This window comes from Primulina huaijiensis, chromosome 7, assembly GCF_012295235.1.
Source record: "Primulina huaijiensis isolate GDHJ02 chromosome 7, ASM1229523v2, whole genome shotgun sequence".
In the NCBI taxonomy this organism is placed as follows: Eukaryota; Viridiplantae; Streptophyta; class Magnoliopsida; order Lamiales; family Gesneriaceae; genus Primulina; species Primulina huaijiensis.
This window is the reverse complement of record NC_133312.1, coordinates 17697948-17716717: the sequence shown is the minus strand read 5'-3', so window position 1 is coordinate 17716717 and position 18770 is coordinate 17697948. Positions and strand designations below refer to the sequence as shown.

Sequence of the window (18770 nt, the reverse complement as noted above, 5' to 3'; positions counted from 1 at the left end):
ATATTTTACGGATTAAGATTACTTTAAAAATTTTATAACTTTATGCTTTTGAGAGATTTAAGAGTTTATGCGTTGTTTTAAAAAATCCTAGTTTCAGGTTTTGGTTTAAAATTTATGATTTTATGTTTTGCATACATTCTTTTGGGATTTTTAAATAATAGGTTGGTTGGATAATTTTTAAATTGTGAAAAATATATTTACATTATTATGTGTATATATTCGGGCCGAAAAGCTTAGGTGAAAAAAAAAATCTAATACATTTTAAAGTAAAAAAGAGTAGTAGACGTTTCAGTTGGTAGCAGAGCAATGTTCTTGCAAAAGATTGTGCCACCGTCAATTCCGGAAAGCTCAGTCGTCAAGCCTCAAGTCTGTAAGTTTAGTTGCTTTAAATGGTTTTTATGATAGTACCTTCATGTTTACATGGTTTATATGCTTAAGTTACATGTTTAAATGTTTTTTGAAGTTAAATGATATTTATGCTTAAAGTTGCTCAAAAAAGGATGTTTATATGCTGCATGATTAGAAGCTTAGATTTAAATGCATGTTGGTTACGTTTAGAATTTAGAAAAATTTTCAGATATAATGCCTACTAGATGCGTACCTAGTACTGATACGCAAGCTGATACTAACGAGGATCGTAGAGAGAATGCGGTCAACCCACCTCACAATGGGGATGCTGCTACACGTGTTCTAGAGGGTATGGCATGTTTCTTCGAGCAGCAGACTCTGAGGCCACAACACGATATGTGCGATCAGTTCCGGAGGCTGAGTTCGAAGGATTTTTCTGGCACCACCAACCCATTTACTGCTGAGAGTTGGATTCGATCTCTTGAGGTGCATTTCCGTTATCTGAATATAGGAGATTCTGACCGTGTTAAATATGCTACTTACATGCTGCGAGATGATGCTTATTTTTCGTGGTAAGGAGTTAAACATGGATTTAATCTAGCCATCCTCATTTGGGTGCAATTTAAGAACATTTTCTATGAGAAGTATTTTACTTCTGACGTCCGTGGACACTTGAAGAGGGAGTTTATGACTCTCCGTCAGGAAGACACGACTGTGGCTAAGTTCGTTAGAAAATTTGATGGGGGTTGTCACTTTGTGCCCCTTATTGCTAGGGAAGCTTCTGAGAAACTGAGGCAGTTAATGGATGGTCTTCGACCTATTATACGATGTGATGTTGATGCCACCGACGGATTATGCTGTTGTCACTGCTTGTGCTTTCCAAGCTGAGCAAGCTCTAAAAGATATTGACTTTGAGATGCAGCGCAAGAGGCAGCAGCACCAGCAGAACTCTCAGCCAGTCAAGAGGTAATTTACGAAACCTCCTAAAGCTCAAGGGCAGCAAAAGCCCCAAGGACAGTGGAAGAAACCGGGGCAACAGAAGCCACCATAGTCTGGAGCACCAAAACTTGAAGAGAGGCCACTGTGCAAAAAATGCAATCGCTTACACTTTTTCAAGTGCATGTGGGGAACATACAAGTGTTTCATATGCAAGGTGGAAGGACATAAAGCTGCTAATTGCCCAAAGAGGAAAGGACCAACTGTTGGCAGAGCTTATGCTATTCATGCTGAGAAAGAGCCAGAAACGACTTTGATAACTGGTAACCTAGTTGTTTAACATTTTTATATTGCTTTTGTTGCATGAAATGTTAAATTAGTTATGTGAATTGACTGGGATAATGGAAAACTTCTAGGAAAATAGCTTGCATGCTCTATCTTAGTTGGATTTAAGGGATGACTTGGAGAATCATAAAAATTGAGACCAAAATATAAGCCTTAATCATGCAAAGGAATGAATGGAACCAAAATAAGAATTTTAAGGCTTGGAAATGGAAAAATCGAAAACTTAGGGACCAAAGTGCAAAAATAAGAATTTAAGGGCTAAATTGCACTAGGCAGAGAACTCAATGGCTAAACCAAAATTTTTGAGTAGTCCAGGGACTGAAATTTAGGTAACCAAAAATTCTAAGGAGAAATCTGGAATTTTCAAAAATTCAGGGTCTAAATTGCAAGGTTTTGAAAGTTCAGGGGCTGTTTTTATAAATTATAGATAAATAAGGTCTGTTTCCGAAATCTTTGAATTTTAGGGATCAAAAACAATGATTTTCAAGAGTTTAGGGCTGGAATCGATGGAATTTGTAATTGAATCGTGCTAAGAGGCAATTTTCGAAAATTTGAGGGCAAAAAATGAAGAAAATTCGAAATTTTAAGGATTTAAATGCAAATTTCGAAAATTATTACGGTAAATAATGATATAAATTCTTTAAGTTTCAACACGATTGGATTTGATGTTATATTTGTCGCAAAAAGGATATTTATTTTAGGTGTAGCTACCTATGCATTGCTGGATTCGGGAGCTACATACTCATTTATATCTGAGACGTTCATCAAGCGACTAAAGATTATACTTGAAGATTTGGGATTGGGTTTCAAAGTTTTCATTCTTTCTAGTGATCAAGTGGTTACTACGAGTATTGTGAAGAATTTGGATCTTTGTTTACAAAAAGATGTGGTTCGGGCATATCTTATTGTGCTCCCGATGCCTGAATTCAACATCATACTTAGCATGGATGGGCTATTTATGAATGGAGCTTCGATAGAATTTAGGCAGAGGTCTGTATCTATTTGACCACCCAGCGGGAAATCTTTTGTTTTTGAGGCAGCAAGGAACAAGCAAATGCCGCACATTATCTCCTACATATGTGCGAGGAATCTTATAAGACGAGGATGTTAAGTTTTTCTAGCATGTGTTATTTCAGTATATGTTCCTGTCAGTCGGAAGCTAGAGAATGTTGAGGTTGTCAGAGACTTTCTTAGTGTCTTTCTGAGGACATTTCTCGCGTTCCACCGAACCGAGAGGTGGAATTTTCTATTGAGTTGATGCTAAGAACTGTGCCAATTTCTGAGGCATTCTATCGTCTAGCACCCGCCGAAATGAAAGAGCTAAATGACCTAATTCAAGAGTTGCTGGACAAGGGTTTTATTCACCCGAGTTGTTCTCCATGTGGCGTACCGGTATCATTTGTGAAGAAAAAGAATGAAAGTATGAGACTCTGCATTGACTATAGAGAGCTTAACAGAGTCACCATAAAGAATAAGTATCTCTTACCTAAAATCAAGAACTTATTTGATCAATTGCAAGGAGCATCAATTTTCTTGAAGATAGATCTTCGTTTGGGATACCATCAGCTGAAGGTGAAGGAGTTCGATGTTCATAAGACGGCTTTTAGAACTCGATATGGGCACTACAAGTTTATGGTGATGCCATTCGGGTTGACCAATGCGCCAGCAATCTTCATGGATCTCATGAATCGCGTATTTCAGCCGTATCCGGATCAATTTATCATAGTCTTCATAGGCGATACTCTGATCTACTCGAGGAGCAAAAAAGAGCACAGTCGGCACTTGGGAACGACACTACAATTGTTGCAAGATAGAAAGTTATTCGCTAAGTTCAGCAAGTGCAAGTTTTGGCTCGAGAGAGTGGCGTTCTTAGGCCGCATTATTTCTTGAGATGGAGTTAAAGTCAATCCACGAGGCAGTTAGATAGTGGCAAGTACCAAAGAGCATAACCGAGATCCGTAGTTTCTTGGGTCTAGCTAGCTACTATCGGAAGTTCATTCAAGGATTCTCTTCCATTTTGATACCCTTGACCCCCTTGACAAAGAAGAATGCAAAGTTTATTTTGGGGGATCAGACTGTCAAGAGAGTTTCGAGAAGTTTATACAAGCTTTGACTTTAGCGCCAGTTTTATCGATGCCATCAGGGCAAGGGAGTATGTTCTCTATACGGATGCTTCGAAGCTTGTTTTAGGCGCAGTCCTGATGCAAAATGACCGAGTGATAGCTTATGCGTCTACATAGTTGAAGGTTCATGAGAAGAATTACCCGATTCATGACCTCGGGCTCGCAGTAGCAGTATTTTCTCTCAAGATTTGGAGATATTATTTATATGGAGAGAAGTGCAAGATTTTCACTAATCATAAAAGTTTGAAGTACTTCTTCTCCCAAAAAGAGTTGAACATGAGGCAACGAAGATGGTTAGAGTTGGTAAAGGACTACGATTGCGATATTAGCTACCACCCGGGCAAAGCATATGTAGTTGCGGACGCTTTGAGTAGAAAGACAACAATCATCGCGCAATTGATAGTTCAAAGACCATTTCAATCGGAGATTCAACGATTCGAGCTTGTAGTGTATGTTAGGAGCGAGGCTCCTAATCTTTCTACTATGACAATTCAGTCGACTCTGGGGGATAGAATCCACGAAGGTCAGTCTTCTGATGAGCAGTTGCAAAAATGGAGACAGAGAGACGAGTCTAAGGGTTGGAAGCTGCATTCGAAGCAGGATGGCATAGTTCAATATCGAGATCGACTATGGGTTCCTAGTGGTGATTCACTGAGAGAGGTCATTATGAAATAATCACATCATACTCCGTACTCCATTAATCCTGGAAGTACGAACATGTATAAGGACCTGCAGTCATTGTATTGACGGCCGAGCATGAAGTGAGACATCTTACGTTTTGTGTTCGAGTGCTTGACATGCCAAAAAGTTAAAACAGAGTATAAGAGTCTAGCAGGGAAGCTTAAGCCACTTCCTATTCTCGAGTGAAAATGAGAAAATATCAATAGGATTTTGTAGTGGGATTTCTAAGGACTATCAAAGGATTCAATGCCATTTGGTTGATAGTTGATCGTCTTACGAATTCAACACACTTTCTACCTATTAAGACAACATTCACCATGAAGCAGTATATAGAGCTGTATATTCGAGAGATAGTCTGGCTGCACGGAATTCCAGTGTCTATTGTTTCAGATAGAGATCTGAGGTTCATATAGTCTTTCTGGAAGAGTTTGCATTTAGTGATTGGAACAAAGTTGTTGTTCAGTATCGCGTTTCACCCTCAAACTGATGGTCAGCTTGAAAGGGTGATTCAAATTTTGGAGGATCTACTCCGAGCTTGTGTTATTGATTTTCAAGGAAGTTTAGAGCCAAAGTTACCTCTAGTGGAGTTGACCTATAACAATAGCTATCAGTCGTCTATAGGTATGGCTCCTTATGAGGCACTTTACGGGAGGAAGTGTAGATCACATATACATTGGGATGAGGTTGGTGAAAGAAGAGAATTCGGTCCTGACTTTATCAAGCAGAGTGTTGGAACATTTCATGTTCGCAATCTTGATTATGATGTTAGCAAAATTTGTTATTGTGTTTCTAACATATTTACTCGAGTATGAACTTATTAACACAAGAAGCAAACTGAAACTGAATTCTGCACAAACTGAATTTCTGACAAGTTTTGGTATTTTGATGATATCTCTCAGTTGGATGATTCAAATGACAATCCACCAACTTTACTAATTAGAAAATTCAATTTGAAACAAGTCGTATTTCACGTTAGTTGGGCAAATTCGGATGCTATCAAGGTCTAACGGATCTCTGAATTACCCAACTGATTGCACGAAAATAGCAATCAGCAATCAGCAATCAGTTGGGTATAAGCAGTTACGGTATTTTGGTCATATCTCTCAGCTCCTTTATTAGAACGAAGCAATTCAGTATGCGTTGAAAATATAAGATGATGATCTACAAATCATTTTCAGAAATCAAAGTCTGAATCGAAGCTTAAGATGCTGATAAATGATGATGAAACTACTGGTTTTGTACAAACTAAAATGAGTTAGACTGATTTCAGCACACCAGCTGAAACTGAACTGAACCAGCAGCTGACCAACTGTACTGAACCAGCTGTTGACCAACTGAACCAGTTGAACTAAACCAGACCAGCTGAAACTGGACCAGCTGAACTGAACCAGACCAGTTGAACTGAACCAGTTGACCAGAGTTGAGCACTCGGGAAAATGTCCAGCAAGGCGAATTTGACCGTTGCAATCGCAGAAACAGTACAGAAACTTTCCAAACGGTCATATTCTTGTGTCTAACGCATATATCATTGTTGGGGCTTATAAATACAAAATCTTGAAGATCAAACAAGAGCTTTTGAAGAGGATTCAAAGCATGTGCAGTTAGCATGAAGAAATCAGCTAGTTGAGAGCACAAGTCCTTGTGTGAGGATACATTTAAGATGTACACTGTAAAGAATAAATTTCTCATACACAATCACTCATACATATACAAGAGAGTTGAAATTAAAAGATTAGTTGAGTGAGTCTTTACACAAAGATGTAAAACATTGTGTTTGTAGTCTTTGCAAATGAGACATTAAACAATATGCTGATTGTGAGGTGCTGCCTACAATCTTGAGTGCTAGGAGTTCAGTTAGGCAGTAGTGTAAGTCCTAAGCTGAGTGAGTTTGTACAAAGAGTTGTATAAATCAAATTCTTATAGGGATCCTTCCTAAGGGGAAGAAGGGGTTACGTAGGAGCATTTGAAGTCTCCGAACATCCATAAACAAATTCGTGTCTATTTGTTTATTGCATTTACTTATCATTTTCATAGTTTTAAAGATGCATTGTTGAAGCATGTTATGTGTTCTTCAAATACCAAAATATTGCATACAAAGTGTTTGATAAAATGCTTCAACTAAAATATTTTTACTCATTCAACTAGCATATATATTAAATGCTTTACAAAATATTTAATCGGTTTCTACGAATGATTATTTCGAGTGTTTTCCGCTTGATTTCATATCAAACTCGATTTAATTCATCGGTGTTCAATATTTCAAAAACCGAGCTATTGTAGCTCATCGATTTTCCCCTAAATCGATCCTAACACAGACAACAGAGCTAGCAGTCAAGATCGAGATAGGATGAAGACCCCTAAATTGGCCTATCATAACTAGGTTATTGGGCCTAAATTTTCACCTAGTATTTTATATAAAACAAAGACTCCTAAAACCCTATCCTACACACACTACTAAGGCACACACCACTCCAAATACTCCTAGTTTTTTCTCCACCATCAGCAACACACACACACACGTTTTTGAGGCAAACCCACATGAAATTTAAGGAAAAATTCAGCAAGCTTTCTCCTCCGTCTCTTCGCCAACGTCCCTCGTGTCAATCTTTGTTTTCCGTACGTAAAATACGTCAAGGCACGTCTTAATCTTCCTTCACTCATCGTACATACCATATTATATATGTTAATACATGTGTGCATGAAAACATGATTCACTTTCTTTTATTTTCTTTTTTTTGACAAAACATGAACAAAACTTGAGTTTTTATGTTTCTAAATTCATGATTAACACCAGTTTATGATCTGGCTGCTCAACTAACCACATATACATATGAAGAGTTATCTCTCGCCAACGTGGAGGAGCTACTGCAGTCAGTTACTGACGACATTCAACAAGATTTCAGGTAAGAGCAAGCATATGAGGAATTCGTTGCTGAACAAGTTTATGAGGCAGTAACTGAGCCAGCTGCTGAAGCATAAATATTAACAGAAGAAGTTCAGTTCATAACTGAACAAATGAGTATTGCAGAAGCCAAGCTAATTGTCCAGGAACCATCAGTTTCAACTGAACTGATTTCCACTACCTTGATGGCTCCTAAGACATTTTTTATTTCTGAAGCTTCCCAACAAATTATATCTGCTTGAAAGAAAGCTGTTGAGGAACCTACTGTATCTATTGTTTATCAAAATCAACATCATAGTCTTTTTTTACAAGAAAAATCTTTCAATGAACTTGCTGAAGACGTGGTCCGAGACTCTGGCCCTGGACAGCTAGCAGTTGTTGATTTCAGTGGGAAATGAAAATCCAAGGCGATTGCTGAAGACTTCTCTCCATAACTACCAATTGCAACTGTAACACCACAGATTCGATGACTGTCCCCAGTATACTAAGACGATTCTTTCCAGTGTGCTTATGTCCTCACTCACAAGCACCCTAGGAAACTTCTCAGGCGGTCACCCATCCCATAATTGTCCCAAGTCAAGCACGCTTAACTTTGGAGTTCTTATGTGATGAGCTCCGGAAAAGAATACACACCTTCGTGATATGAGTAGTACTTATCAAATTTTTTAAGTCATCTTCAACTGCACAGTCTCATACCTGAATAGTTTTGGAATCTCTCTCCTTCATGTGTAATATCGATTCATTCATGTTCCCTTCTCCTAGAAGCTTTCCAGGAGCCTCTCATTGTCCGTGCAATCTCATGACACCGGCGATCACCCCTCTCCCTCTTCGGCTCCAAGCCTCACATGCCCACCAGCTTCTTCTTGTTTCGTCCCCGAACCACACCCTACTAAGTGAGGTCGACTCTGATACCAACCGAAACGTCTACTACTCGTTTTTTTAAATATACTAGCATTTTTTCCTTCCTTTTAAAAACCTTTCGGCCGAAATACATATATATATATATATATAAATATATTTACCTTGCACTATAAAAAATAAACCAACCAACCCATTATTCAAAAATATAAAATAACGCAGTACAAAACATAAAATAATAAATCTTCAAACCAAATCTAAAACTAACATTTTTCAAAAAGAAGCATGAACTCTTAAATCCTGTCGAAACCACTCATAAGCGTAAATTCGTAAAATCTTTAAAATCATACTAATGCAGAAAACTAGCAATAGTCCTCAAATTATTTGCACCATCAGTCCAACTAGTTCAACCATTATATCCTCCAACATCATCAAAATAATGCTCATATGCATCACTCACACCTAGTGATTCTGCATGCAAATCTAGGAAAAATGAAATTTTTTTAATTACATTAATTAAAAGTGGTAGGCATGTTTACACGTAAAGACACGCTTTAATCTTCCTTTGCTCATCTTTCATACCATATTATGTGTATTTATACATGATCGCATGAGAAATATGATCCTCTTCCTTTTATTTTTTTTTATGGCATATACATGATAAAACTCGAGTTTTCATGTTTTTGATGCACATAGGGGCTGCCATGATAGGGCCATTAAAAGTAGGCATGTTATGGTTCATGAAGGAAGGGGCCGCACGATTTGGTGTTTTGAGGGAAACTAGGGTTTTGATTTTGGTGTCTAGGGAAGTTCAAGCCGCGTGAGGCTATATGGACGTGTTCATGAGTCCTAAGAGGGTTGCATCATGGCCCAAGACGGGTCAAGGGGCAGCTGATACAAGGGCTAGGGCTGGAACATGAGCATGAGTCACACGATGGCTTGTAGGGGCGAGGGTTTAAGGTTGCGCTTGCATTGTCTACAGGGCTGGTCTAGAAAGGGTCTAAGGGGTTCGGTTAGGGTCCTAACAGGTCCAGCTAGGGTTTGGTTGGGTTGGTTAAGGGCCGGAACGAAGGGGCCCTTGGGTTGGTAAGGTTAGGGTTTGGTTCAAACATGGGCAAAAAATTGAGAAGCTTCCTAGGATTTTCTATGGGTTCTAAATGACTTGATTTGGGTTGCATACGGTATCTTTAGGTCTGATTAAGCTATGGTTCAAATTTGGTGAAATTTGGTTACGTTTCGAGTCGATTCGGGTTAAAACTGGGACATAGGTTATGTTTTAAAACGAACTGGGAAATTACTCGAGGAGCTTAAGTTTACGTCTAAGAAATATTTATGGGTGTATTTTAAAGTGTTATGATAAGTTTGGATGAATTCGGGTCGTCGTTTTAAGGTCTAAGGGTAAATTGGGAAAGTTAAGGTTTCAGAGGCAAAACGGTCATTGTACACATGAAAAATGTTAGATGTTCTGGCAGTGCCATGAATGCTGTAATGAATGTTAAAATGTTCCTTATGAAATTTTATGATGAAAAACGACTATGCTAAAAAACATGCTACATGCTTGGTTTAAAAAAAAAAGATATTAATGCATGAATTTTTATAAGAAATGAATATATTGAAAGGTTGAAGGAGGTGACTTGATTGTGACCAACATTAAAACGAATACGAAAGGATATCATGATATCTAAGGCCAAGACTCACTAGGTGTATATGTATTACTTGTTATAACAGTTAAGATTTGCTGAGTCATTAGACTCATTAGGTGCGAATGATGTAGGTGAACATGATTTTGATGATGTTGGAGGACTTGATGGTTGAACTAACTGGAGTGATGGTGCACATAACCGAAGGACCTTTGCTAGTTTTCCGCATTAGTACGATTTTATGAATTTTACGCTTATGAGTGGTTCTCGAAACGATTTAAGAGTTCACGCTTCTTTTTGAAAAATGCTAGTTTTAGGTTTTGTTTGACGATTTATGATTTTACGTATTGNTGCATTTCAGTCGAAAGGTTTTTAAAGGGAAGGAAAAAATTCTAGTATATTTTAAAGAAAAACGAGTAGTAGACATTTCATCAACTAATGTGATGCTCGAGAATATCATGTCCATTTTGATAGATCTTGGGTCAACAATCTCTCAAGTCATGCCAACTCAACTGCTCCATTCTTTAAATCTTGATACTCTAAATGATCACACCATGACAGAATTGAAGAAACTAACCAATGAAGTGTCTTCCGTATTCACAACAGTTGAGAAGATGAAAAGAGAAGCAGTCACGACACCAAAACTAGTCACCTCCCAAGAACTACTCAGCCAAAATATTGATCTTGTGCACACGAGCTTGTCAAAGAAAATTGATATTGTTCAAGATCAGCTGGCTGAAATATCTGCATAGGTCAGATCGACATTCCTCCTATTTTCCAAAATGGCGGGTGTTGACAAAAAGGGGGGAAGAGCAGAAGAAAACTGAGACAACCAGCAATAAGTGCAGTGAACCAGACAGTAAAACTGATAAAGGACGAGCTGACAAGAAAGCTAAGAAGTAAACAGAGTTCGATATCAGTTATCAGTCTGAGGAAACTTAATATTGTATTAGTTCTTTTTTATTTTGACATGTTTGGACGAATATGTACTTACTTCTTTGAAAATTTATGAAAAATTTCATTCTTATTTATGCATGAATCTGTACGTTTCAGAAGACTTATTTTATCTACACATCAGTTAAAAGTTCTAAGTTTCAGCTAATTCAAATAAACAAGTTCAGAATTTTAAGTTTTATAAAACACCTAAAAGGGGGAAATTATTGAGTAATAATTAGTTTCGGAGTTTGACAAACCAATCAGTAACCGAACTGAAGACCCAAACTGAACAGAGACCAAACTGATAGCACAGAATTGATCTCAAAACTGAATTAGACTAAGTAGAACTGATCTTAGAACACTAAAGTTATTAAAAATATTAATAAGTTTCGAAACTGATGATTTAGAGATTGACAAACTATTTGATATCATAGCTGAAGATTAGAACCGAATGAGTTATACACAAAACTGATATAAGCATAATTGAAATACTCAAACTGGAGCCAACAGAATGTTCGAACTGAAAGGACATCAGTTAGAACTGATTACCAAGTTGACTCCTGATCATTTGGTCACGTCATCAGTTGCAGTTTGAATCTAAGTAGACAAACTGATATTTCGTACCTGAAAAAAAATGTTGGAAACTTAATTTCGGTTGTTTGACAAACTAAGTGCTTAATTGGACTAAAACTGATCAAGTAACTGAACCACATAAATCAACTGACAGTTACCTAATTGAAGATTAATGCGCAGTTTATCGAAGGCAACTGAAACCAGCTGAACTGAACCTACGAAGTCAACTGACCGATCAGTTAGAAACCGATCAGTTGATATATTCAGTTATGAGCTTACCAGCGATTACTTATCAGCTGATCATTCAGCTGTACACGTCATCAGTTGTAGAAAAAGACACACAACCGACAACAGTACGAGGCAGACTGCAACTCATAGTGGAACGCCGCATTTCAGATATTAAAGTGTACGAATGTCAGAGGAATTTTGACGTGGCAATCAACGGATATAAAGATTCAAATTATATTTAATGTTACCGTTGAATAGAAGCCTATAAATAGGTGAGAAGAGAAGTTGAGAAAAACACATCTAATCGATCTATCTATTCTCTCAAGCATGCTGTTACGCTGTTGAATTTATCGCTCTTATTCAAGAATCAAAAAGATAACGCTTATCAGTTATATTTGTAGCATTTGAGGCTACCTTTCAAGCTTATAAGCACAAACTGTTTTGTTGTTTATTTGATCTTTAACTAGGTCAGTTGTGCTAAGAACAGTCGAAGAACTGTGAGATATTTCGTAAACTAAGAGTTTCAGTTTTGGCAGTGTTAAGTCCAAACTGAAGTGGGTCTGTACAAGTTTTGTATCGATCAAAGTCTTTTAGTGCATATCCTATCCTTGGATAGAAGGGGTGACGTAGAAGCATTCAAATCTCTGAACATCCATAAATCTTTGTGTGTTCTTATTTCAGTAATTTATTCTATCTTCCAATCAGTTTACTTCCGCAACTATTATCAGTTAAACTGATTGTCATTGACAGACGAGATTCCTAAGTTTCAGTTTGTCACAGAACTGACACTTCATTCGAAAAAATTGAAAAATTGTGAGTGTTTATTCAACCCCCCTTTCTAAACACTTCCCAACCAATTAACCGATCCTAACACAAAACAAATAGCGCATAACAGTCTGATACATCATACTACTGTCAGAAGGATGGCTACATGGACAAAAAGAAGACTCAATGGACACCATTAATTAATGCATTCAATGTGACCGTTAGAATCAAAGACTATAAATAGCTGAGGAGTTCAGTTGTGGAAAAATAGGAAATAAGAGACGATTTTACGCGAATATCAGTTACACAACTACTCAAAGAACAATCAGTTATCAATTCAGTTGCGATTCATTTTCAAACTTACATCCAGTTTGCAAATCACAATCTCAAGCTCACACTTCACTGATTTATTCGTAGCATTCAGGCTACCCGTTTGAGCTATTCAGTTATCAAATGATAAGTTTTGTAAGAAAGCTAAGAGTTTCAGTTTGGTAGTGTTTAACGCCAAATTGGAGTTGATTATTACATTTCGTTGTAATTAATCAAAGTCTTTAGTAAATATATATTCTTGAGATATAAAGAGTGACATAGAAACATTTAAATCTCTGAAAATCCATAAAAATTTGTGTGTTCATTTCTCTTTGTCATTCAGTTTTCGCAGTACTCCAGCCAAAATATTCAAATATATCCTTCAGTTTATTTCCACGTTATCTTAGTTAACTGATCGATATTGACATACAAGATTTATATCAGTTTCTCAAAGAACTGACTCACATTTATAAATTAACTCAAAAATCTAAAGTGCTTATTCAATCCCCTTCTAAACACTAATAGAATCTTCAAATAATCATCTATTTGTATAATGGATATCTTCATGCCCTTACCAATGAAACATGACATTACATCATAGATGTTAATCTCCAACTCAAGGGAACTTTATCATTATTCTAGGCGGTTGATTCAACTAGGAACTTATTTAGAATATATAGTACACTTCCTAATGAGTTTTATGATCTTACGTTGCAAGACAGATCTCATGATACCTATTACATATCTAAGTACTTTATCTTTATGCAGCTTATATGGGTAAATAGATAAAGGAAATGTCATAATTGAATAAAATCGTAAAATATTATTAAAATAAAGATCGTTTTTACATTATAATCAATAAAGCTCAAGCCACAAGTTGACTTGTTGAACACATACTCTAACAAAAATAAGATGTTTCCACATAATGCCACAATCCATGCCAGTCCAGGAATCTTAATCACTCTTTATGTAGAATGGTTCCCGTTCAGCATGGATAAATTTTAACCAATAAATCCCAGCTGCCAAACCATGAACTGACTATGCTTTTTTTTTTAAAAAAAAAAAAAATCTCCAACGATTTGTCACAGGTTCCATTCCTACCAACACTTTTTTGAACGAATCTGTCACACAAAGCTGGTCTGGTGTGATTTACCTTATTGACGGTTATTAACGAGTTACTACGGTAAGCTCGAGAGTTTATCCAGTGCACACCTACGGATATCTACTGTGATTTCATCATGGGAAAAAAAGATCTACACTATTATATGATATTGGCGACATGGAATTTTTTCCACCCCATAAAATGTTCTTACCATGTCACACAATCTAGTATCCTCGTTAAAATCAAGAAAAACGAGTAAAACAAGTAGAATTTAGTAGGACCTGTTAACCATTAGCAATAAGAAAACAAAATACTTAAAATTTTAGATAAAAGAAACCACAAAAAATAATTGATCCATCCACAGTTACTGAACCGTGATTAAGGTATACATAGTAAGCATGTAAATAAAGTCAATTTTAATTTCTAGTGAAAATCCATAGAACTGTTTATGATATAAACACATAATCTCCATGGATTTTACTCAAAAACCGTATCAAAAGTTGTCTTCATAGTCCATTGAAGCTCTGGATTGTATTATAACCCGAGCTCCTGAAGCAAGCCTGTTGAAAGAATGTGAAAGGAAAAATAAATTGTCAACCAATTCTAGGAACATGAGAAGTGGTATCACACGAGAGACTGGTGAAAACTTAACTTTCTTCGATTTTAAACACATTTTCCTCCCCATTTCTGAGAGAATCTAGTTTTGTTGATTGTGATTGTGTTTCCCCCGAGAAATGATTGGAAAATCTGTCGCTTCCAATGTTGGTTGTGGGCGTGTCTCGTGCAATGGCTAGTGAGCTTTGCTCTCCATCAGATGAGATTCTGCGTCCATTGGAGAGTGGGGATCTCATTGATTCACTTCTTCGCTGACTGCCTAGAGAGGACTTGATTGATATTGGAATCCACTTTGAATGAGTGAAACTTGATTCTACCTTCTCTTGAATACAATCAAGTTGCTTGCTACGTCCACATCACCAAAGTATTTCATTACACAGAGGACAAGGCCAGGGTCAAATCCAAGAGTTTGGGAGAACAGGGTGAGGTGAGACAACTATACAAATTTGGTTGGATCAAACTTGCAACTTTAAGTGATCAAACAAAAATTTTCAACTTTTGTAATTTAAGGGAGGTGATTATGCTGGACCTGCCGCTAAGCAATACTAGTCATAAACTACTGAGAAACAAGAAACCTCTAACGTCAACAAAGTTGAAGAGAATAGACTAACCTGTTAGAGTTAAATGAAGAAGATTGTTTTGGCGTCGATACTCCCTCTTTGATTTTATTTTTTCCTATCAAGCTCCCAGAGAAGCATTCTTTATCTTCCAGTTTCATGCTTATTGGACTTGGATTCTCAGCATGGAAATCAAGCTCTCCCAACATAAATGACGTGGAGAACATAGGGGATGGAAATTTGGAATGCGAGAATCTAGGTTTGTAGGTTGGAATAAGGCCAAAGCTATTATCTTTTACCGAAAACGAACCACAGGAGATTAGTTGCAATAGCATATTTGAACCTCTGAGTTTTGCATTGGATGGGATTCGAAAATCCTCTTCTTCTATTATCCTAAAGCTGTTGATCTTCTGAGCATCTGCTCTAATGAGAGATTCCAAGGTATCAGTCCGATCACTTGAAGAAGATGCACTTGATGTAGAAAGTGGAGTTGAACCTCGGTAAATTTCTGAAGTTTCTGTTACACGAGGAACTGGATTTTCTGACAATTCATCATCAGTTGAAATACCTCTCGTACAAGTGCTCTGAGTTTCAACAGCTCGGCTTACATTTTCCTCTGTTTGTGTGGAAGCATCTGCAAGACCATCGTTCTCATAGACCTTGTAGTCTATGACGCTCAAAGAACCGTTCCAAGCAGAGCTTTTCCTGTGGTTGGAATCGGGAGACACGGAAAACGAACAAGGACGCTGAACAGGAGTAGAGAGTTCATCATCCGGTGAACTTTTTATAAATCTACCATTCAAGCTAGATGAAGATGAAGACTCCTCTTGACTTTTGGAAGATTGCGGATCTGGCAACACTTTCACACATTGCAGTGTAACATTTCCAGCAGGAATAAATCGACCTAGAAATCAACATTATCAATCTTCAATTACTCAGGTTTTGTACAAGCTTCTAAAGAGTATTAAAATGACGCAAGCCAAATAGTTCTAAAACTTCCGTCCACGTATTTGCTATTAAATTTTAAACCATCAATGACATAGTCACCATTTACTTTCTCTTTAACACTTCCAAGCAATGATAAAAATTATTGGCAACTTGGAAATGATGGAGCGTAACTGCTCTCATCACTCTAAATTCTAATAAATGTGTTCATAGAGCAAATTAACCAAATCCAGCAAGAACTAGAAGATAATACTCGGCATAAATACTTGATTAAATGATTTCAAACTACCCGAAACCGATTCTTCAAAGAGCTCTGAACCCTTGAGAATATACTCATTCCCATGAGCTGGAAGGATCAAGTCATTATCACAAAGATCATGCCATACAAATCCGTTCTTATAACTCCTGCATCCACAAATTAACCACAAAAAAAAAAAATACAGCAAGAACATACACAAAATTGAAATAAGAAGAATCTTCATTCAAATTAAGATGATCTGATTAAAAAAGGATGCAAATTTTCACCTCTTGCAAGACCAAGAATACATGGATGTCATGCCTCTGCCCCTCAAAACACTAAGCCTTTCGGTAACATCTTTGAAAACAAACACAAATGTCAAAATTCCACTGAATCTAGCATATCAAGAAGACAACAATCATCAGTTAAGTTTCTTTCCAATGTCAGCTACCTCTGAGGTAAAGACCATCAGGCGACAAGAGAGAGACTTCCATGAAATGAGGATGCTCAAGCTGTCGATTCTTGCACAGATAGTAGACTACCGGCACTGTGCGATTATGTTGCTGCCGCTGCTGATATTTGGGTGATTTTCCTGTCCATACTTTAGCTCTATCCGGGCTTTCTTGCCTGTATTTCTTCATTTTGTCCGCCAGTTGTGACCCTCAAAATCTATTCAAAACCTGAACTTTTTCAAACATTATCAAAGAAAACCCAACTCACTTTTCACATACCAGTTCAAACAGGATCGGCGCTCAAAAGTTACAAAACTCATCGAAAGATAATGAACACATTTAAACTTTCTTAAGTATAGTATTGGAGGTTAGTAAAGCTTCCAAATCTTCCCAAAAAACAACCTGGAGAACTGGAGATCGTAACATGATAAACCTATAAATAACGCATTTCCCCACACGAGAAAAATGCATAAGCATGCCAAAAACAAAACCAACAAACGATTAAGCCAAAAAAAACCATCTCCAAATCAACAACACTGCTCGAAAATCCCAGATAATGTACGCCGTACTCGTGCCAACTTGAAAAGTAAAATACACTTACCCAAGAAGAAGGGAAACAGACAGAAAACTGAAAGTATAAACTCCACATTGAATTCATCAGTTAGTCCGAAAGCCCACAAACAACTGATTATAACGACAGAAAACGATAGAGCTTCAAAAGGATTGAACTGACACTTCAAGAAATTGACAGATCAGAAGAGAAAACCGTGAAGAAGATGGAAGGAAGATTTGGATGTATAGGCCGGCAGAAAATTTCGTCGAAGGAAATAGCACTCCTTTAGTAAATACCATATTTGCCCTTTTTAAATTATTTCTAAATAATAATTAAACTAATATACAATTAAACGGGTCTTTTATTGGACATTTTCTACTAATTAATCATCAGAAGTTTTTCTATTTATCGATAGAATTATTTTGTGGGCTCATATAATTTAATTAATTATACATAGACAAGTTATCTAATAAAGAATCTAATAAAGTGATCTAATTAATTATGAGTTTCCAAAGTATTAAATAAATTGATATGATCCATCTTATGTGTAGAAACTCAGCCCAATTAAGTCTTCTATGATGGGTCGAAGACTGCTAAGGTTATGATCTCCGAAGCACAAAGAATAACACAGAATATATATGGCACACATATTCTAGATCTTTCTCCTTCTGTAATCTAAGGCAAGAATAAAGTGGTCGATTCTATGTTACCTTGGAAGATCCATAACCCCGACGCTAGATCAATCAATGGATTGTAGTACGTGTTTGCTGTTATTTATATTTTCTGATAATTCGACATGAATCTCTGGCGTGTTGTGATGTATGGATTTAATAACATGATTTATAAACTTAATTTTGTTAAATCCCCAACAAGTGGTATAAGAGACACGATCATGTTGAATTATGAGAATTTTTTATTTTTTTATTGATCTAAAAATTTGAATTATTCGAGATCTGAAAAATTAATTTATTATTTTTAAAAATAATTCAAATCAATTTTGTGGGGAAAAAAATATGACCAAAATTCGAAAATCTCCAAATGAATTGTTCAAACCCAAACATCGAAATTGATCACCATAAGGAATCCAAATCCAGAAATTGAAGGTTCAGGTCGATCCATCACGTCGGGACGACCACCACTGGATGCCGAAAAATCGATGGCAAAATGGTCGGAAAATCGACATGAATTTATTCGATTTCCGTCATTTTTTTGAAGATTGCGATTGATTTCTGGCTGATTGTTGGTCGGAGATGGTAAGGTGGTTGTTAGCCGTAGTAAAGCACCCTAGGTCATGGTCGCCGCCGACTGGTTTGGCCAAAAAGGTGGCGGCGACGTATTTACGATTAGGGTTAGGGTTGGATTTTTTTTTTTTTTTGAATTTGGAGATTTTTTGTTAATTTAAGGCCTTGTTTGGTTGTCAGTGTGAGCTTTTCTCTGTTTTCGTTTCTCTCTTCACGTTATCAAGAATTAACACCCGTAAAGCAAGTCTGGATGCCAAATTCACTTTCATAGCAGTAGAGGTGAACACCAGAGCAACCCTCCAGTCATCGACGAGCACTCCGCTGGGTTTTCGCTTTGTCACACTAGTTATTTGTCCTGAGAGGGAGAAGTTTCTTTTCTGTATACCTTTATCGATTTATAAATCATTCTCCTATCATGTGATG

General features: G+C 36.9%; 1 protein-coding gene across 2 annotated transcripts; it reads right to left on the bottom strand.

Annotated features, from left to right (window-relative positions):
- Positions 1 to 14044: 14044 nt before the first annotated feature.
- Positions 14045 to 17395, bottom strand: LOC140981791 (protein SOSEKI 3-like). Of its 2 annotated transcripts, none has more exons than XM_073448255.1 (7): positions 17155 to 17395; positions 16553 to 16781; positions 16389 to 16458; positions 16153 to 16268; positions 14973 to 15822; positions 14399 to 14706; positions 14045 to 14306 (listed from the first exon to the last, which is right to left on the bottom strand). In XM_073448255.1, the coding sequence occupies exons 2-7, from the start codon at positions 16740 to 16742 to the stop codon at positions 14281 to 14283; spliced, it is 1560 nt and encodes a 519-aa protein (XP_073304356.1). In that variant the 5' UTR covers positions 16743 to 16781; positions 17155 to 17395; the 3' UTR covers positions 14045 to 14280. The 2 variants fall into 2 exon arrangements, with proteins under 2 accessions (XP_073304356.1, XP_073304357.1); XM_073448256.1 differs by having other exon boundaries at positions 16553 to 16770.
- Positions 17396 to 18770: the final 1375 nt, after the last annotated feature.